Genomic DNA, 22,754 nt, shown 5'->3' with positions numbered 1-22,754 from the left:
CTACAGGATTTGAAAGAGCAGTTGAAAAGCAATGACATTGTAAGACCGTGTATTTACATTAATTGTGAACTGTCTGGGCCTGTTGTTTGTGAACAAATCATAACATTATTGCAAATGAACAAAGTTGAGTCAAATATATTTCTAGGACAGTGATTAAAATGTTGAAAATTGGCTGGAATATATTTTTGTATATGTGACATGAACTCTGGTGGTGATGCACTCTAAAAACTTTTAATATGATTTACTCAATTTTTTTGGTTAAACATTTTTACACTTAGAATATTGATTACATTTTTAAGCAGTGAAATCAATTACATACACTGTATTAACTGAGTAAATGTAAGTAAAACAAATTAAATAGATCTGAGTAACTGCATTTGGTACATTAACAAATAAAATTGAGTAGAAATAATTGGGGGGGAAACATTTAAAAACAAATATATATGAGTAATATTAACTGTTTATATGCGAGTAATATTAACTTTTTATTTCCTCTAAACCTTTGTAAAAAATATTCCATACAACCACCGGTATAACTAATGTTACATGACATTGGCCTTTATTGTCGATGAGTAGCCTACAGCAATACAGCATATTTTATACTATTTTTAACACGTATACAATATTGCCTACATTTAAACTCATGTAACAAACATTTTCGAAGTAAAAATTAAACATTTAGGCCTAAACATTTAAGTAATTCAAGTGTAATCAACCGGTCTGTTATCCAATATCCACCGGATCAGCGCTGGTTCTCGTGCCGGAGATGGACTCGCCTCTGCGGGGGAACTTCTAACTTTACACCGCCGTCCTGCGTCACTCACAGCCGAAAGATGCTGCGACGCGACTGACTCCATAACCTGCCAATAAACAAACAGTGCACAGTTCTGAGGACATTTTATCATCCAAATTAGTTATATTCATTATCTTTAGGAATATTAGTCGTGTGTTTTTTATGCAAGGCGTTACAATCACGCGAAAAGACAGGCGCGAGTCGACACTCGTTTAACTCGTTTAAGGTGAGTAACATTGCGTCTCTGTAGCCTATGTTCTTTCGCATTAAATAAAATGATTTAAAGCACATTAATGATTATACAGATAAAATAAAACATACACACATCTGAATTTCACAGAGGAAATGCACCAATTCTGCGACGCTGAGAAGAGGAGAGGAGAACTGTTCTTCTGGAGACTCAGAGAATTCAAACAGCGCGCGCTCACTCAACCGTTGATTTGTTGAGCTCAAGTCAGAGGGTGGGGGAGGGGTGCGTTGTTTTAATTGAGTAAACTTAATCAATTTCTTATGCGTGTTAAATATTAATAATATTGATTTTATTTAAGTAATATTTGTGGTTCTTGAAACAGATCCGTTTAATTATCCATTCTCAAATATTGTGATGGAAATTTCACAAATATATTAGCTAAGTGTATTTTAAATAAATAATTGGTTAGTCAAATACTAAATTATTTTAGTGAAAAACTTAAAACTTAAATATAACTGTTAATTTCAGACAAAATTAATTGTTGGAGTTTTAGTCAATTATTTCGGTATGTTCAACTCAAACTATCAAGTAAATGATATTCATAGATTTTATTAAGTTAATAAAGTTAATTATTAGGCTACTGTGATATTTACTAAGCCACTGAATTATTTTTTAGAGTGATAAGCATAAGAATCACTTCAACATTTAGGAAAGTTTTATGTTTGTAGGTTAAGTATAGAACTGTTGTATACCATAGTAGTACTGTGATAAAGTTTAGAGAAATTGTCACAAATGAAAATGAAATCTGGTGATGCAGGATTTAAAATGAAAACTATTGATGTGTGAGATATGCAACTGTATCTTGTAGAACACACTCTAATAAATAATTTTGTAATTAAAATGTGGGCTTGTGTATGTAGTTTAAATGTGTTTCATCTAAGGCTGATTATACAGTATATAACCATGATTGACTACAGGCATAGGGCTCAACTTAGGACAAGATAAGAACAAGCATGAGTGAAGTACAGCCTTATACTGATTGGTAAACTGGACTGTGTTTTATACACGTCCATGCTGGACATTCATATTAAATTAGCATTATTTTCCTATGTTTTTACATCATGAAAATATATGGCTTTAGATGGACATATATGACATAATATGATTAAAAATACATTAATATTATGCAATTTATATATGTGTTTTTTGCAGCATATATGTCCCTTGCAATATTCTGTTGGAATCACAGGTGTTTTTAGCAAACCTTTTCCATATGGGGACTCCAGTCATTTAGGTTAAAGGATATTTGAACAACGTTAGAACTTTATTTTGAGAATGTTTGTTCCAAACGTCTTTAAATAACGTTAGCCAAAGTTATTGAAACATCTTCTGTTGGGTGGGGTAGAAACCCATATTCAGTGTACGCACATACAACATGATGTAACACGGGAAGCTATTAAATCACCATGTCCCTCTCAGCTGTGGCCCTCTTTCATTAAGTGATTGTGTTAAGAGTCATGACCCATCTGCCCTGCTTTTTGGAGGTGGGATTACTCTCTTTTTCCCCCAAACCAGCTCACCCAGAGGGTTCACCTCTTCACCCCAATTTGAGAAATGCTCCGACTAAGCATTTAATTTCAGAACACACCATCAACCCTCACCTGCAATCATGCTATGCATTTAAATTTATCCCTAGACACTTTTCTTTCTTTCTCCTTCTCTATCTGTCTTTTTGTCACCTTCTCTTGAGAATATACCTTTTCAACATTAGAGCTTGTGAATCAACAGCTGTTTTTGTATGCATTTAGTATCTATTATAAAGTACATATTGCCATTAATGCTGTGAACTGATGTACAGTACCATGTTATATTTCAGCTTGCTACATCTGTACCGTCCCGGCTCATGATCAAGAACACATTCGGTGTGTTCTCAGCAGAGGCTTTGCTGAACAGTCGCAGTCTATCAATTATTTATTGGCCTCATAAATTTACATTCTGTGGCAGCTTCTCTCGCAGTTCGACATGTTTACCAGTATACATTGTGCTTTGCAGGAAGGAAGGAGATCGCCATTGGCAATAAGTCTTTATGCGAAGGATTTTGTCAGAGAACCGTCATAGATTTATGGTCTCTGCCGAGTGGGACCAAACAGTGACGGATGCCAGATGTAATCAGACGATCGATCTGGTTGTTTTCAGTCATTGTTCTAAAGAATAAAAGGGTGGATAGAGGATAGATGGCTTGAAGAGATAGAGAGATAAAACAGAGCACTAGAGAATGAGTAATCATGTGAAGATTAAGTTGAGCTGTAGTTTCAAGGGTAAAAGAGAGAAATTCATGAGAAGCACATAAAAGACTCAACACTCCCTTTTGATTTTAATAGAGTTTGGCATTAACTCACGTTGCTATGCTAACAATGTGATTCTCTAATACTATAGTACACTTTTATAAATTGACAATAGTAGTTGTTATAATAAGTTAAAGTCCCCCTGTGGTGTAACCTTGTAGCCAATCAGGTCAATGTGTGATCGTCAATCTCTGAGCAGCTGTGAGTGAGTGGAGGCGGGGCTAATTTGCATATTCATAGAACCCGTATACTAAATAAGGCAAGGGTGTAGAGTTACATTCAAGCTATTTTAAGGCATGAAGAATTTTTTCAAGGAAAAACTTTTAAATATATAATTTTAGGGATGAAATTATTGACTACAGGGGGACTTTAACATTTTGACAGAATCTATTACGATGGTATATTTTTCTATGGATACAATTGCCTGTTATTTAATGATACTTTTCTATATTTAATTAAATTGCACATATAGTTATATTTATTTACAGTATATTAACATTTCTCTCGACCCCAGCCGCCACCTTGGATGGGTTTTTTCACTGAGTTTGTCAAACTGCTCTGTCGAGTTTGCTAATTTACAAAGAATAAATGTGATGCTTACTATTTTTAATAGGCATAGTAGCATTAATCCGATGCCTTCAAGTGCTGTCTGGGCAGGCGACTCACTACAGTATGTTTTCAGAACAGGGCTAATGGCTCAGTGTGAGTGAACAAATAAAACTACTGGCCAGTTAACACACATGCTTTCTCCATCTGCTACATGTGTTTAGGCCTGCATGTTTGGCCTGTGCTGTTTGAGTATGTGTGTATCTGACCTTCTTGCACCTTTCACTGTTATATTAGGGAACATGAGCTCACCCTGTGTCAATGTATTTCCTTAAAATATGTGTTTGTTTGGTGTCTGTGACCTCCCACCTCAGCTTCAACATTTCCCCATTCTCCGGTTTCTGACAGTCCTAAATTCTGTGCCAAAGTGTCTGGATAAAGACCCTCGGGGGTCAAAGTGTGAACTTTGCTTGTCTCAGACACACGGCCAGCATGCCCCATAACATCACAAAACAATCAGTAATGCCCTTATCCTGGGTGGCAAGGCATGTGGAGTGATATACAGCCTGCTCTCCTGGCATCTAAAAACACAGACATTCTAGGGCCGTCTCTGATGCTGACGCTGGGGAAATGGCCTTCCCATGTGCCATTTAACTGTGCACCTTCCAAAGGCTTTTCTTTTATGAACCTCATGACTTTACTTGTTGCTGGACTTAAGAGCTTAAACTGAATGTTTTATGAATAAAGCTTTGCGTCTTAATGTGGTACACTTCCCACTGTGCTTCCATTAAATTGTGCTTTTCCTGTGAGAAGTGTTTTATTCTGGTCCTAAGAGATGGAAACCTGTGGTACTTTGCTGCTGAGTGGCCCATTCCCAGGAGGAAGGCCTTAGTTTGGGTCAGGATCTGATGTATTCTTTATTTAGATCATGAAATGACATTTTAACAACTCCCCCACCCCTCTTTCTCCCTGTGATTTCTTCAGACTTTGACTGTACCGAGCCTTTGGGTTTGGAAACTGGGGAAATCCATTCTGACCAAATCATGGCCTCATCCCAGTACAACCCCAGCTGGTCTCCAGAACGTTCTAGACTTAACAATCCAGAGAATGGTTGGACCCCTGCAGAGGACTCAAACAAAGAATGGATTCAGGTACTGCACGATTCACATGCATATACTGTAGATAGCAGTCTATTATGAATGATTAATGGAGGAGGGATTTGTCCTTGGCAGAGAATAGACTCTGCTGCGATATTTTTTTGAAGAAGCTCTGAAACTCCCCCACACTTTTATGATTTTTGTGTCTAGCTGAATTCAACTTCAGCTCTAACAGGCGGCCTTGCAGATGCTTTTGCCACTGGCTTGCTTTTCTCTATTGAAGACCAGCAGCAACATCTGTTGAATGTTGCCCTTTGGTCGACAGCCATGGAATGTTAAAACCCAAATGTACTGGTTCGCTCCAACCCCAGTGAGTCTTCCCGGCCAACAGATGCATGAAACCTCAACAAATTCTGTCTATGAGATGTATCTAACATGATCTTAATGTCCGAGAGACAATGAGAAACCTGAAGCCTGTTCTAAGGAATGTGGCCACACACAGTTACAGTTACATGTTCTAGGACAACAGATTATTTGTGCATGTCTATTTCGGTTGCATGAATCTGTGAAAAACTCTTGGCAGCAGTTATTGTGTTGATTGCAGGCCTTTTCTTGCACTTAGGGGCTTTTCTGTGACCCAAACCCCGAGGGTACCCTGAAAACCCAGACTTGTTTTATAATCTTTGGAAAGCTTGGGCCAAAGAGACTCCTCAGGAGGCTAATAACAGACGTGACCCGCGGCCAAATATTTGCTAGGGGAGGTCTGTTAAGCAGATTTTCCTTATTGCAATCAAAATATTGTCTCTGAAAACTCGTGTTCTAAACCAGAGACTAATTGAATTAGGGGAAGGTGCAGAGAAGAGGAACTGTGATGTTTAATTCTTCATTTCACTGTGGAAGCAAGACGTATGCATTTCCCAAAGAAACTGGAGACAAGTTCTCTCCTTGCGGCTGCAAATTCTGCCCCACATTTTTAGGGAGAATTTCCATAGCTTTGTAGAGCAGAGCCCTGAGGATACAATGCTGAGACTGATCAATATGAGGATTGTGCCGTTTTATCTGTTGATTTCTCGAGTGGTCTTGATCATCATGATATTTCAAAGTTCTTCTTTGTTTAGATGGGCTCATTATGCTTATGGATTACCAGTCTCTGTCAATAAGGTATTGATTCGGGACTCTTGTACAGAGCACAATGAACTACACTAAGACTCTACCAGGATGTTCTCTGAGAAGCAGTCGATAATTAGCCTCTACTCTTTTTACAGACCATCACTTCAACTGAAGGATTCTCATGTTCGTCAGATGACAGTATATTTGTCAATGTTTGGCATGTGGTTTTGACATGCTGTTGAGAACATCCTGGTTGAGTCTTAGTGTAGTTCATTGTGATCAGTACAGGAGTCTTCAAAAGTTAAACATTCTGCATTTGTGACTCAAATGAGTCTCAAAGATCAAATTTAGAAAATGTATATTCTAGCACCCAAACCAATCGGTTCCACATCATTTCACAGTTGCCACTTCATATTTTATTCAGGATAATTAAGTAGACTTTGCAAATGTTCGCCCTCTTGGCTTGCTGAACTTGTTTAGTCATTTCAGATATTAATGAAACTCTAAATGACTCGCCTCCCACAGTGCAGTATCGAGCTGAAGAGAGCACAATTTCGCAGTCGCTTGGAATTCTCTAAAGGGTATTGATTAGAGGAAGGGTACTCTTTTTGGTAGGAGAAATTTCAGCAAATCAAACGTATTCTGTTTCAGCCCTCATGTGCCGTGCCCCTGCAAATCCCTTTCCGCCAATCAGATGTCAAAGTTGAACCCCGCACATCTGTTTCCAAGGGAACAAAGGCGGAACCCTGCCGAGGATGAATGATTTATAATTTGGAGACGTCCTGCGCTCATTCTCTCTCTCTCGTGCCCAGCACTTGTGGAGGAGTTTAATTATAACAAGCGTTATTAAAAGAGTGGAATTCTTCATTTCGCTTCCATTAAGCAACACAATCTAATAGCGCAGTCCAACAACTCGCGCACTCCTGTGTCCTCCAACGCATATTATCAGTTCATTATTTATTACATTTACACTCTCAAATGTAATTTACAGCAGACACTTATATTATTCACAGAAGCCTTGTTCTTCCTTGTTAAAAATCCCCAATTCTAGCAGGTTTTTCTCCACACAGAAGGTGTCAAAAAGACAGCGCTTGTCATGCATCTTAATGCGGTTTCAAATTAGATTCAGGGTCTAATGCTCCCAGCTTGCCACTGCTGATAATTAGTCAAGGGTCAGGAGATCTTCAGCTAAGCCAGTAAGCTACACAGGCCACTATTCTCTATGTCCATTTACAAGAGTTTGTGCCATCATGCTGACAAACAAATGTCCGTTAAGGTCTTTATCAGATATGTGATGGATGAAAAAGGGGCAGAGTCTTGCAGAACATGGGATTCTGGCTCTGAAGACTTCCAGTGTGCTATGTTTATGGAGACAGCCTGGTTTCAATCGGAAGACTGTGTTAAAGCGTGACATACCTACATCTGTACAACACATTTTGACTCTCACTGGGAAAGACTTCCGATATATAGAAAACCGTAACCTAAAACAAAAGACACTGTTAAGAGTCTTATGGATGGCAGATTTTCAATCCCATGGAGAGCCTGGCACAACAACAAAAACAGATCCTGTTTGGTAGACAGACTGAGATATTTTAACATCAATGCACTGCATACTGCATGTGATGCAATACATGCACGCTCATCCACTCCAGAAGCATCAAAGCACTTCTATGAATTATGCATTTTGATCTGGGAAAAAGTCAATTGTCAATAGTTGAAAGCTCCTGTCTACCTACTAATGGTCGAATAGAAGTTGCTCATTATAAATCATGTTCTGTTTCATTAATCTCAGCCTCGCATTCATTCTCATCCACAGGTCTACCGAAACGCGTCAGCTGTTGCATTTATGCAATGGTGCTTTGAATACACAGTGGTTCATTTATGAAGCTGCTGCATACGCCTGTCCTGCTGTTCAGCTAAATGGTTTGATCAGGGCTTGATTCACAGGGATGCGAAGGCTTTTCTCCTTAGCTTCACTGGAGAGGATGTTTACCTTCATCTTGTTCATTAAAGCATCTCTGACAAGAGGGCAGAGCGTTCAAAACAACAAAGCGATGTTTTCAAGTCTGGAACTGTAGAATGCCAACCAGGTTTTGTGTCAGCTAGTTCAACAGGAAGCCGTCAGCTTGATTGATGGAGGTGAGGAGGGAATGTGCCAGGTCCGTAGATGGAAACAATGATTGAGACACCACCCCAACCTCTTACTTTTATCTGCTGTGCCAATGCCTCGAGTCGCCGACCCATTTTGCTACAAAAACAGGTCGGAATTCCCATCAAGCAGGCACTAATTACAGACTTCCTCTGAGAAAAACATTCCTCACGGGCTCTTGAGCGTACGATTATCTAGGAAGGTTGAATGCAACGAGGGAAATAGCAAAAAATAGAGAGATTTAGGGGTGAATTGTCACTCCAGAAACAACGCATTTACCTTCGCATGTCATCTACATATGTTTTCTATTAGCGATCATGTAGACGTAGCTATGTCCGCTCTCCATTGTTTTGCTTAGATTTTTTCTCTCTTCAATTAAAGGATTAGCTGCTGCTATTTTGAGACGGGTGCTGTTCTCCTGCCAGCTGATGAGTAATTAGACAGTAGGACTGTAATTAACATGAGAGTCTCTACTGACAAAGCCTGCGGAGCTGGTGTCAAGCTAGGCCACCCTGCTAGCATCACACCTGCGCTAGGTACATTCTTATGATTTTAAACCATCTTCAGTGCCTGCATGTAATTAGCTTGAAGCGTTTAAAATATCATCGTTGATATCATTTTCTAGCAATTAAATGAATCCAGGTGTATGCTGGATAGGCTACATAAGCTCTTATGCTGGTGTGAAAGAGACTCAGAAAAAAGCAACATTGCATTCATAATAAATTAATGTCAGAGGAAGTTCATTTCTAAGACAGGCAGGATATTCTATTGTCATCAGTGAGGTTATTGTTGTCTTATTGTGTTGGGCTAGTAATAACAATAATACATGACCGTGAACTTTATGATAACAGACCTCTAGACTGGTTGACCATTCTCTCCAAAAATCAGCCATACAATGCAGCAGATTAAACAACTTTCAGAAGCTATTTTACTTGCATAATGTAACATATTGCAAGGATATTTTGCAAGGAAAAAAAGTGGTCCAGACTTGGTTTCGTAATCGATTGGATTGTGAAAATGTACCATTATATCAGGTGTTTGAAGGAAAGAAGCTCTTTTGGGTTACTTTTTTTTTTTTTTCACTCTACTAATATACTGTCCTCCCCATTACACTGGTTTGGGTCATAATTCTTTGGAAGAGAAGTAGATAATCACCACTCAGGCTCATGCATAATTGTAAAAATTAAAAAAAAAACCTTTAGAAGTTCTAAAAATAACGCTGGCTAATTCTGCCAGGTAAATTGGGTGATGAATGCGAGGTCTTTGAGGAGCCTATAGATCTCTCAGCTGGCAGTAATACAATTTTCATGAAAATGTGAATTAATTATACCTGTGGTTAATGGAATTTTAGAGGAGCTTTCGGAGCAACCAGGTGTCGTGGGATGGGATGGTGGGAGGAAGCCGTTGTTTGATGGATGAAGTAGAACTTTGCCCTGTGAAACCTGCCGTCCCACATTTGTGTTTGCTTTGACTGGCCCATCGCGCATCTGTCTACTCAACGTCTTAGTTCCTCCTGGCTAACCCGCTCCAGATGGTGCTTGAGCCTTAGATACACAAGAGCAGTTGTGCTTTTAATGACTGACCAATTTGTGGATTTTTGTTGTGCACTAATATGCAAGAGAAGTGTGAAAGAGACAAGAAAATAGACTGAATGGAGAAAAATATTTTTACACAACGCTTTATTTTTTTACGGACCAGAATATGTAACTCCCTACAAGCACACTAAACAAAAGAAACACCAGCTCATGCTAGGATGAGCACAAATGTCACAGCTTTAGGAAGCCAGCAGACATGTTTGACGCTTGTTTAATTCAACGCAATTAGCATGAGAAGCTTCAGTGAGCGTGAACTAGGTTTAGACAGATTCGATTTCTGCCGCTTCCTTCCATGCGGGCCGAGGGCAAGGCAAGAACTGTCCCTTCAAACACACACACACACATACACACACACGGGCTCTGATGTAATAAAACACACACTCTTTGTAAATTTAATTAGCTGTGAAAAATCTAAGCTGAGGTCCATACTTGACAGATGGACTCTGGGCAAAATGAACCGGTTTTAACATGCCAGGACTTTCCCATGGCTGAATTATAAGAAGTAGTTACACTTGAGTTATTGCCAGCAAGATATATTATAATGATATGTTGTTTTTTTCAATTTCACAATTCAGATTATTGGACTTGATATCATGAGAATGGCTTTATTTGATTTGTCTATTGGGTGGGATGTCTTCAGACAGACTCTCTTACATAACCCATAACATCCAAACAAAAAGAGTCGAAATAGAGAAGAATATAAAACATGATTTGCAGAGTCAGCTGGCTTGAGCACACATTTTCCTCCGGAGATGTTTGGATTCACTTTCTCACAGACTGACCATTATAAAACTGCATATTCACACTAGTGACTAATACAACTACTCGGCTGGCCAGGTGTGGTTTCAGCTATTATAAGATTTTCTTACCAAAAATGTTTTTGATTCTGTGGTCATGATATTTCAGATGAAATGCCCACAGTCGAGTCCGACTTGTTTCCTTATAAGGAAGCGTAATTCACTTTTAGAACGGGTTGTTTTCTGGAAGCCAGAAAGTGGAGTTGCTCAGCCAGGGAATTCCCATGAGGAACTGGGGTTTTCCCTCAATCTCCTGTTTGTTATTGCTTTTAAATGTGAAGTGTGAATTTTTTTTTTTCTTGATGTTTAAATATTTTCTCCTTTTCTCCTATCCTAATAAGCAGAGGCAACTATAAGTAAACTATTTGTAGGTTGATTTCACAGGAAAGTATACACTATGTTATTCTGGTTGTGTTTTTAAAACATTGCTCTGTTTATTTAAGAATTCTGACCTGCCTGGCATAGCAACAACTCAACCAATGGCGTGAGTTTGCGGTGGAACTCACTGATTGGCTGACCAATGGCAGACATGGAGTGTATTCAGGAAACCTATTGGAAAACAATCATTATTTTTGTTGAAATTGATATTTGATTGGTTGTTAAGTTGTGTACAGGTCATGTATAGAAAGGGTTACTGTAGTATAGTACTGTAGTCATCAGTTTCTTATTGCTCTAGTTTCTTTCACAAAGCAGAAAGTGGTTAATAAATCACGAGGCGCTCATTAGTTCTGATCTGCGATCAGCTGGTGTGAGGGAAACTGATCCAGACTGTCTTTTCTCCAGCCAAGCTTTCTGATCTCAAATCGCTGGCTGCGACACAGCTCTCTCATCTTCCTGCCATGTATATTTCAGTATAGCCAGAAAATCAGATCCGCACACATTCAGCAGACTTCAGAAACAAAGACCTTATTTTTTAATACCGTTAAACTGAGTGAGGACTATGTCTTACAAATACTGTACAAAAGGGAACAGACCGAGTTTGCAATTAGCTCTTTCAGTGTTAAATGAGTTATGTAACAGTAATGCTGATCAACTTTATTAGAGTATCTAAAACACATTCTCCACTACATTGATATTATCCTGCATTTGTAGCCAGTTTTCTGCGTGGCACTGGCTCTACTGTAAATGTTAGTGCACAAGTGACATGTTTTGATAATGTTCTATGGGATGACATCAGTTTCAGATTATGACAGGATTTATTTTAGCTTCCCCCTGCACTAAAGAATCTCCCCAAAAACCACAGCTTTGCACTGTTCAGTGTCAGTTTGCTCAATGTATGATCACCCAGTTGACGTGAGAGCGCATATTCCACTCAAAAGAGTGTTTTTGCGTCATTTGTTTTCTTTTGAATTCAAAAATGGATCTCACTATGATTCCCGTCGTGTGTTTTACAACTCTGATATTTCTGGATTTTACCAAATCACAGACATCTCCGTCCACATTTGCTCTTCCATCTTCCAGTAACCCCTGACCACTCTCTCCCATCCCTCCTCTCAGACACACTCACGGGAATGACATCAGAACTCATGACTTCTTTATGAAGCATTCATTTTTCAATACAGCACGCGTCTGAAATACACGTTTCCTTTCAAGCTATTTCCCCCCCCCCCCCCCCGGCACGGACTCCATGAAGTTAAATATCCTTCCTCATCCAATAAGCTCTTGTCTCCCATTCAGGAAATTAAATCGTCACATTGACTTTGCTTTATTAAATTGGGATTCATTAAAATTAATCTTTCATTCTAATATTCACCTGGGGTCTTATGAGCTCAGTATGTGACACACGATAAGCCACTTTTAAAGTGATACTCCCTCTGTTCTGAGCAATATACCAGTAATATGTTCTCTCTCCTCAGGTTGATCTTGGATTCCTGCGCTTTGTCTCGGCAATCGGCACACAGGGAGCCATCTCTCAAGAAACCAGGAAGAAGTACTATGTGAAGTCTTACAAGGTGGATGTGAGCTCAAACGGAGAAGACTGGATTACTATTAAGGATGGCCCAAAACAGAAGGTGACTTGTTTGATTATTTCCATAAAGGTGCAGTGCATCCACTGTTTGAAAAACCGGCTTATTTAACCAGTGTTGCCACAGAAACAAAAAGCATTATGTAAGAACTACTATATGCACTTTGAAACAATGTAGATTCTGCTTTTAAACTGCCACTGTAATTCCACAATTTGTGTTTGTTTTTCGAAACTAAGCAACCGGTAAATAGGATTTTCTAACGCTTTACTCATTTTGGACCTGGAACATTCCCTAACCGTTAAATATTTGAAATATTCAAATAACAATGAAGTAGTGTTAGAACATCCTGGTAAGAGCTCAGGTTTGATTTTGAACAGCTCATTTTCCACTAAACGATAAATAGGTCTATTTTCTCAGAAGTAATCCCTAACTAGGTACATTTCCAGTGCTCCTTGGCAGGAAGCCCTGTAAACATCTTGCGTTGTAGCGCTGTCACCGTGTGCATTCGTTACACCAATCCACGCTCCAGCTCCAGACGGGAATGCCACGCTCATGTGTTCTGCAGGGATTGTGTTTCTCTGACTCCATTATGTGCCCAGTGTGGTATGTTAATCCGCTCTCTTAAAAGACTGAAAGCACTGTAAAAACTCCAACTCTAAAGCCACCACAGTAGTCTGACTGATTTTCTTTTCTTCCCTTTAAGGAATGATGTCAGCATTTGCGGTAGGGCTTTTTTTTTTTTTTGAAAGGAAAGAACAAAAGAGTTAATAAACAGAGAGTGGCTAATTGAGAGAGTGAGAGGAGGAGGCATTCTGGGAAGGTTTAGAGTGTTTGAACAGCTGGTTGGACGCACTTGACCATGTGACTCATTGAATGAGGGCCGAGGAGACGCTGATCGATTAGCCATCGGGTGAGCTGACTCTAATGTGTCCCTAAACACAGGACAGTTAACTACAGGAAGACATGCCTGTTACATTTGACACACTGGCTGTCTCTCGAAACCTTGTGAGCATCAGACAGCACGTTGGGGATCATAGCCAAGACATATAGTCATATAGAACAACATATGTGGAACTCATGACACCTGTCAAGGAACATTTGCTCTTAAAAACATTTGCTCTCCAAAATATTGGATATTACCTTAATGCAAACAAAGTGTAATGTGAAAAATATGATATATTGCATATATTATATTACACTGTTAAAAAAATCTGTAGAAATTACAGTATTATTGGCAGCTACTTGCCAGTAACTTACTGTAGATTTAAATTGATGTTATTTACTGGCAACAGTTTGTTCAAAGTTAAATGAACATTAAACATTAACAAGTCTTTATCTTTACAGAATAAAACTAAAATAACAGCCTCATGCAAAGCATTCTGGGAACCAAAATCTGAAGGAAAAAAACAGAAAAAGGTTGATGAAGATTTATGGTTCCCAGAATGCTTTGCATTATAGGTTGTTATTTTATAGTTTTATTCTGTAAAGACAAAGACTTGTTAATGTTTAATGTTCATTTAACTTTGAGCAAACTGTTGCCAGTAAATAACATCGATTTAAATCTACAGTAAGTTACTGGCAAACAGCTGCAAAACTACAGCACATTTTTTACAGTGTACATATTCATGCTTATACAAATTACTTTTTAATGTCATTAAAATAATGTCACAATGCAAATGTGAAAACATTCTAAAATAACGTTTCTTGCTAAATAGAATTTCTTTTTCATATTCACTTGATTTTGATGCTGAATGATCCAAAGATTCGGTCTCTGTATGCAGCTTCATGGGTTTTAAGACACTTCCAGTGTGTGAAGATTGTTTCACTCGTTTGTGAGCGTAGGACCTGTTCATATGCATGTTTATATCTGCTTGGCAGACATGCTCTAACAATACAATTTTTTGAAATAGACCTGTCAAGCTAAGCAAGCCAATTAGATGGTTACGTACGTGTGTGTATGTGTGTGTGCGTACACATCTTCATGCTTGGAAGTAACAGTGAGCTTAAATATACCCAAAGGCCCAATTTCTGTGTCGACCCTCAACTGAAGTACACTGTTCTCTTTTTAGAGCGTGCATTTTTAAGGTGCGGTGCCTTGTTTCTGTCTGCTTGGCTCTAAAGTGCTTTTGTGAGGTGAGGGCCCATTTACAGACTGCTGAAACAGCAGTTCGGCTGTGAGGTTGTTGCACAAAGGAAAGCCTTTTTACTACTTAGAGCAGTAGGGCAGAGCATTGGCGTGACATTTAAAGATAGTGGATGGCTCCTCATGTGTCTCCCTCCCAGACACACACGTTTTGAAAAGTAGTGCCCAGGGACATGATTAGCAGCATGGATTCTGGGATAGACGGATGGCTGAGCGCCCTGACTTGGACTTAGCAACACTTGGCCATCCTGTATGGCTTATAGTTTGACCTTGTCTTGTTTAGAATTGTGTATTGAATGTACTATAGCAATACACTGAGAGAGAGAGAGAGAGAGAGAGAGAGAGAGGGGGGGGGGGGGGGGGGGGGGGGGGGGCTTTACCATTGGTTAAGGTGGTTTCCAAAGTGTTAGTGTGGCCTAGATTGATTTCTTGCTTAGGAAAACTGGAAAATCAGCTTTATATTTTTTGTCATCTATAAAAAAAATTAACACTTTTTCATCACTGAGGACACAAACCTACATAAATTATGAGCTCTTGGCCCGACAGGTCAGTGGCATTAGTCAAATTCTATATTTCCTTTAGGTAATCAGGTGTGACGACATGATACTATCAACAGTTGCTGTTTATTCTTAACTCTCCTATGAGTTTATCTCATCTTGAGAGCAAAAAATCAGGAACTGAGAAAGTGTGAAAGAGAGCCTTCAAGATGTACTTAAAAAATCAGCTGACCTTTATACAGTGGCATGATGCTGTGTACAACAAGGTTGGATTTGCCTTCATTTGTCTTTCTTGTTGCATGAATCCAGATCTTCCCTTCACAGAGAACATGTGCTAGCTGTCAGCAAGTATCAGTGCTCATGGACATAACACAGTTTGATTCATCGCTATGTCTGTTGAAACAACAACAGATACCATTGTGTAACTGAAGCGTCCAAATCATTCAGTGCTAGTTGAAACCCAGACTATGACATCACAAAGTAGCTTTTGTATTTTGCTACACAGTGGGCTCCAGAGATAATCCAATTCAGGCTGTATTTAGGTTGTCACATTTGAAGACGCTGATCTAAACACATTCCTGTCATTTCTCTGTTTCAAGTGTTAGGTGAGTCCCAGGTCACAAAGGTCTGTCCTTGGTGGCTCCCTTAAACAAACCATGTTAATAATTAATGTGTTTGTTCTTCGTTTGTCAGATTTTCCAGGGTAACACCAACCCTACCGATGTAGCCAAAGCCGCGTTCCCCAAGCCCACGTTGACACGATACCTCCGGATCCGACCCTACACCTGGGAGTCCGGCATCGCCCTGCGGTTCGAGGTGTACGGATGCAAAATCTCAGGTTGGTTTCAAAAGAACTGGTTCTTTTCACTCACCTCAAAACAAACTGTCAACAGCACAACTGGGATACATCAAAAAAATCAGTTTGGAAGCAGTGTTAATTCAGATTTGGAAGCAGTTTTTTGTCAGCACACCACTCCATCATGATCTTTCAATTAGATGGTTTACGTTTTGCTTGATTTGGAGGCAGTCGTATTGAGAAGTGTTTATTCATGTCTCTGAAAGCCATGTGCAATAGTCAAGGAGATATTGCATTATAGACAAGTGTTCACGTCAACAAAAAGGACAGTGTATTCATGTTTCCCCACGTTTGGATGTACTTCATTCAAAATGAATGGCGTGCACAGCATGCAACCTCTCCACTTCTACCCCATTTCTGCATCTACCCTCCTCCTCTGAGCTTTAACCTCTCAGCGGCTCACACACACAGATGTACATATTGCACATGCAATTGTGCACGCCGAGATCTACACCCACCAGCCGCAGTCAGGCCCAGCTGGCCCTGGCCTAATTTGCATACTCATCTGCATGTTTTGGCATGGCTCCACCCTACAGAGCTTTGATTGCAAAGGCTTTCGTATCATCAGTGCCTCCCTGCTGAGAACATTTCCTCATATGTGTAGGAGGAGGGCGAGTTTGTTTTCCATCACACACCGTCTATCAGCTTTACATTCAACATGCACAGAGGGCGTATTTTTTAGACTCTGTGTGTGTGTGTACACGGATTTAGCACTGGTTGTATATTTGTGTGTGTATGTGTGCGGTTCACCGCCGATCTGGAGCGCAGCTGTTGCAGTCATGTTTTGGACGTGGTGAACAGACCGCATTCTAAACACATCACAAGAGCGAAGGCCTCCCAGTGACATCATCAGTGTGCATCAGGCTCCCTTGTGATGATGCGGCCAAGCTGGGCGAATGCTTAGAAAATAATGTCCCCCTAGTTTCCCTTACCGTTTGTTTTTCTGTACAAGGTACCATGTTAAAAAATATATTTTTTTGAAGATATACATTGAAAAGACCATGTTTTTTGGATATTTACCATAACAAGAATACCATGGTGCATGTCCAAAAAGCATGAAAGTACCCTGGAGTACCATATTATTTTTGTACAAAGGAATAGGTCAAAATACCTTAGTATTACTATTTGATGCCAGCACTGTTTGCAAGGGCATATACCAAGGAAATGTACTTGTTAGATACCAATATGATAACCATTCATTATCATGGTAAGTATTAAAGTACCAAGGTATTACATTGACTTTACCTATGTACTATTCCTGGGCACTATGATTGTTAACACTGTACACACAGAGGATGCCGGCTGGCAGTTAGAAGGTGGTCTGATAGGCTTTCCAAAGCCATTAATAAACTTCCTCCCACTGTTTGTAAATAAAACCATCTGTGTGTGTGGTCATCCAGCCTTTATGTGCTGTGCACAGACCAAACCAACAAATTAAACACGTGATGCATATCAACCAGTCCACCCTCAGGGTGTGTCTGTCAGGGTCTACCACACCAGGAGCTTCTACCAAGCATCCCCATCTGAGATCCATAAACAGGTCCGGAAGACAGTGCCAGCCAGCGGATTGAAAATAAACTTGGTTGACTTCCAAACTTTGAGGTCCAACCAACCCAGTGCAGATCTTTTTCATTCGGATCCCGAAACAATTCGGCATGCAAATATCAGGAATTATACACAGAGACATCTTGCAAATCTGGCAAGGGTATGAGAAACCCAACCTTGGCTGTGCATCCACAAACAAACAAAGGGAAAATCAAAGTCCCATGCATTTGTTGTTTTAGGAGCCTGGAACTCATATTTTGGACCCTGAAGGGGTCACAGACAAGTGCTCTTTCCGTTCCAGAACTACAGAGGAAGTTCCCTACATCAGTACAAAGGCAGTGTTGTGAATGAAAACTCTGTTCTGGTGGTATTTCACGGGACATTAGGTCCATCTGTGACTAGTCCAAGATTGTCTCTGACGCTTTCCTGCTCCACGGGTGCTGATCGTAGATTAAGGTATCGCTGGCAGGTCACGAATCCCACAGCGTTGAAGAAGTCATGACACGCAACTCACAGACAGTCAGTTGGTCGGCGCTGCATGTCTGATCATTTCCCTCAAACTCAACATGCCTTTCCCTAAAAGTAGCAAAGCGTGAAAAATCTTATTATCAACACCGGAACAAAGAAAGTCAGTTTGTAGAGATGAAGATAGATTACAAGAAGGATGAAGGAGGTGAATAAGAAAGCAGGTGAAAAACAAAAGAGAATGAAGGTAGGAGTGGAGCAGGACTGAGGATGAGAGCAAGAAACTGTTCGGAAATGAAAGGTAGAAGCTCTAGAGAAAGGCTTTAATTAGGTGGCTTGAGAAAAAGAGTTAATGCACAAGGTCATTGGTGAAAGGAAGATGGAGAGAGAGAGAAACAAAGAGAACAAGAGGCTTCTTATCTCTTCTGTCCACTTCATCTGTCTTTCCTGTGCAATGAATGTCTTTCCTTCTCTCTTTGTTCAGGCTCTTTATGGCCTGTGACCTCTTTAGGTTGTTGGTAAGAATGTTTCCCAGCTCACCGAGACGTGACCGTTTCTACCAAGTTTATCAGCCAACATAATGTTTTCTTCTCTTTTCTTTCTCTTTCACTCAGACTCATCCACTCACAGCTAATCTAATCTTTGCTAACTTCCTTCTCCACTATGTACTCAAACAACTCTCCCTTTCTCCGTGTCCATGTGTTTTATTGGCATGACAAATAATGGTACAATTATTTTGCCACTGCAGTGGCAGGTTAGACAACAGTCTAAGGGATCAGGTCAAGGGATCAGGATATGGCTGGTTCGGTTGGGTTGGGTGCCATAACTACACAATCCGGGTCCAAATGCATCTTTCTCCATTGATCGCAATTCAAAGGTTTTTTGAAGGCTCTTAAAAACATGAAATGTACTTAGGTTTGTCAGTAGGGAAGGGTTTGAAACCCTCTCTTTGTCCCTCAACAGAGTACCCATGTTCAGGAATGCTGGGAATGGTGTCAGGCCTCATCGCAGACTCTCAGATCACAGTCTCTTCCCACACCGAGCGCACATGGGTGTCAGAGAACGCTCGTCTGCTGACCAGCCGTTCGGGATGGACGTTGTTGCCGCAGCCCCAGCCGTACATGGACGAGTGGCTACAGATAGATTTGGCCGAGGAGAAATTGGTCAGAGGATTGATCATCCAGGGAGGCAAACACCGTGATAACAAGGTCTTCATGAAGAAGTTTCGGCTGGGCTACAGCAACAACGGATCCGACTGGAAAATGGTGATGGATGCCACTGGCAACAAGCCCAAGGTAAGATATGGGGAAGCTGGAAGGTAGTTGGACATAAACTGGATGCTCATTTAGAATGGTTCTGAATCACTATGCGGTTCTTAAGTGCTAGTCTGAGATTGTTTAGCCTGACTTTCAGGAAATGACTGAGTTTAAGAAAGTTGAATGTGGAGCTATAATATATTCTTCCCAAAGCCTTTAAATGGACAGAGGAGAGAATGACAATAATTAGACTAATGCTGTGAGCACAATATTGGGGAAATGTCCCAAATGCATTCAGCAATACTACTAATAAATTTAACCCTAACAATAGTCGTAAGACAAAACTAAATAATGTTACACATATGTAAGATATAATGTACGGTCAGGCAACTGCACATTATCCTGTTTGATCTTAAACCAAAAATAAATTAATTAATAATTTGACTTAAAAGTATTACGCGAGAAGAAGAGACCATGGAGTGATATTAGAAACGTAAAAACTGCTATGTAGCGAATCAGATAACTTCAACTAGAGATGCACTGATATGAACATTTTGGCCGATACCGATAATTCTTTATATCTGAAAGCCGATATATTGGCCGATAAATCTAAATCCAAATTTTTATATAATTTTTGAGAGCCTGATTACAAAAACAAAAGTCACCATTACAAGCCATATCCCAAGCACACAATTATGAAGATGTTCTCAATATAATTTGATGTAGCTTATATGTCAGACTTGTGCTGCACATGAACTGTATTTTCCTTTTTGAAGTGATTTCAATCATATTCCAAGCAATTCAAAACCATCATGATGAACAGTGCACATCTGAAGTGTAATCCATTATTTATCGGCTTTAAGATATTTGCCAAATTTTCTTATCAGGCCGATAACGATAACATTACAAATGAACATTTATCGGCTGATACCAATACGGTGGCCGATATATCATGCATCCCTACTAGAACAATGATCAAGTACATAGTATAGTGCTCATTAGCAATCATGATCAACAAAAATCTACACATGAATCACATTAAATTTGTCTTATTTTTGTGGAGCATAGACTATGTGCCTTATCCCCTATAAAAAAAAAAAAAGTAAATTGGAGTATCAGTCCTAGAAGGCCCCTTTCAAAACCCTCATATCTCTTTTTTAGCTTGAAGGACGAAAGGAGACACATTAGCTCTGATGGCCATTAATGTTCTTTCATGACTCCTCATCTTGTTCTGTGCCTCTTTGTTACCTCTGGCGAGTGTCTTTCTGTCTTTTCCTCTTTTTTTCTGTCTGTCTCCTGTGGTACCTTGTGTCTGGGTTGTAAGACTTCAGAAGTGTGAAGTCAAAGGCGGATGCTTTTGAAAAGCTGAGCATCCTGCTGTCGTAGACTGCAGTTTTAGCCCACAGCCTTTATTTTTGGAGCTAGCTCAGCCATACGATGTCAGAAATAAAGTTGAAGACTTTCTTTTCTCTAGTGCTTTGTTGCATTAGACATACAGCAGTGCCCAAGTTAAAAAAAGGTGTGAGCTCGTTCTCTTTCATTAATTCTCTGTCCTCTGCTTTGCCTGTCAGACTACTCTTAATAAAACTTTCCCCTTTATATTTTTCCTTTTTTTTTTTATCTTTCTGAGTTCTCTTTCTCTCCTTGACTGCTAACTATTGTCTTGGACTTTGTCATTGTTCTTGGCAGATTTTTGAGGGGAATTTGAACTATGACACACCAGCATTGAGGACGGTGGAGCCTATATTGACACGCTTTGTTAGGGTGTACCCAGATAGAGCCACTCCTACTGGGATGGGACTTAGACTGGAACTCCTGGGCTGTGAAATGGAAGGTAGGTTGAAAACTCATTCTCTCTCTCACACACACACACACACACACAACCACTCATACTATAGTAAGTACATTTTTCAGTCACATAACTGTTGCTCAGCTGTTTTCAAGGTAGTGTAACTTTAGCCAAGTGTAGCAAGTTAATTATTCCAGACATTTAGCACATTTTCAGTCTCATTGCATTGCCCACACAACTTTGTAGTCAAGCAAGCTAAAACAATAATCTTATAAGTGAATCATAATCTGGGGTGTGTTTCCCATACAACGTAACTCGCTGCTTTACTACCATAGTACGATGCATCGTTGAAGAAACCAACTAGCTTTTTCCCAAAACCATATTGTCGCAAATTGGTTGTTCAACCACGTTAGTTAATGATGTTGCGCAGGTGGCAGTAAATAAGTAAACTTATTTGAATGAATAAAATTTTTTGCTATAAATTACGGACATTACATCTGAGGACTAATTCTAATTTTCTTAATAATTCTAATAATTCTAATTTGATTTATTTCCAGATTCAATCATAGGCTCATTCTTGCGTACTGGAGCACGTACGCATCTTCAAAAACAGCGCTTTAAATCTCTTGACAAACTAAAAGACGTAAATGACATTTGTATTCTAAATAAAAGATATAGATTGTACTGAATGTCAGCTTGCTTATTTTGCTCAAGACAAGGATTTGTTAAGTCATGCAAACAAGAAACTCTGCTTCTAACCACAGGACGAGAGCTGTCGTTCCAAACACACAATTTTGCGATGCTGTTCGTTGGAACTATGGATTCGGGAAACACTTGTCACACTGCGATGATAGCGACGTAACTTACGCCATAGTTGGCTAACAATGCTTTTGGGAAATGCACCCCTGGTTGACGAGATGATTCACTGATTAATTTGCGTCCATGCGCAGAAGATACTTCTCTCTTAAATAACTTCACTTTGCTAATACCTTATACCCTGCTGAGAAAGGATTTTGTTGCTATTTCAGATGCTATTTCATTAAATTTGGACTTATCCACTCAGGAGAACAGGGTATGGCTTAGCTTTCCTCATAATTACTTGTCCCGCCGATTCGGCATCTCCTACCCAGAAAAGCAAGGGCCTGTGACACTCCTAAATAACAGGACTCCTCACAGCTGGAGGAAATCTTTGGTCCACCTGCCTTGAAGGATTACGGAAAGGTCCTTGATGTCTTTCCCTCTGTTTTTCTGTCTGAATTAGTTTAGCTCTGATGGGGGGGTTGGTATGTGTGTGTTTTCTGTTGAGGCAGCGTTAAGTGGATTTACATATTGGATTTCCGAGAGACTGTGAGACTTGCTTGTGTAAGCCACAGCATCCCATCGGGAGCTTTAGTCAGATGATAATGCTTGTTTTCACTTTTAACGTCAGCACAGTCCAACACTCTGTATATTTCTCTATCTTATAGCTAAAACTCTCACAATCAAACAAGTGACCCCTTACATACATGTGCGCACTCCTAACAGCGGGACGCCGAGTCCTAGCAGGAGTGTGTGATCAACAATGCAGTCCAGAGCCAGCATGATGACCTCTCCGCGACCCCTCGGCTTTAGAGA

At 39.8% G+C, this 22,754-nt stretch overlaps 1 protein-coding gene across 4 annotated transcripts in view; it reads left to right on the top strand.

Moving 5' to 3' along the window:
* The window catches only part of nrp1a (neuropilin 1a), a 68,237-nt gene that overhangs the window by 33,273 nt on the left and 12,210 nt on the right, over positions 1-22,754 (top strand). For all 4 annotated transcript variants that reach the window (XM_084102913.1, XM_084102914.1, XM_084102912.1 and 1 more), the window contains exons 6-10: positions 4,859-5,025; positions 12,479-12,634; positions 15,923-16,067; positions 19,059-19,390; positions 21,041-21,185. In XM_084102913.1, coding sequence (XP_083959039.1) covers positions 4,859-5,025; positions 12,479-12,634; positions 15,923-16,067; positions 19,059-19,390; positions 21,041-21,185 — 945 coding nt within the window. The remainder of the gene's footprint in view (positions 1-4,858; positions 5,026-12,478; positions 12,635-15,922; positions 16,068-19,058; positions 19,391-21,040; positions 21,186-22,754) is intronic.

This window comes from Abramis brama, assembly GCF_963993115.1.
Source record: "Abramis brama genome assembly, chromosome: 24".
NCBI lineage: Eukaryota > Metazoa > Chordata > Actinopteri > Cypriniformes > Leuciscidae > Abramis > Abramis brama.
The sequence above is the reverse complement of the archived record's forward strand: the minus strand, read 5'-3'. Positions and strand labels throughout refer to the sequence as shown.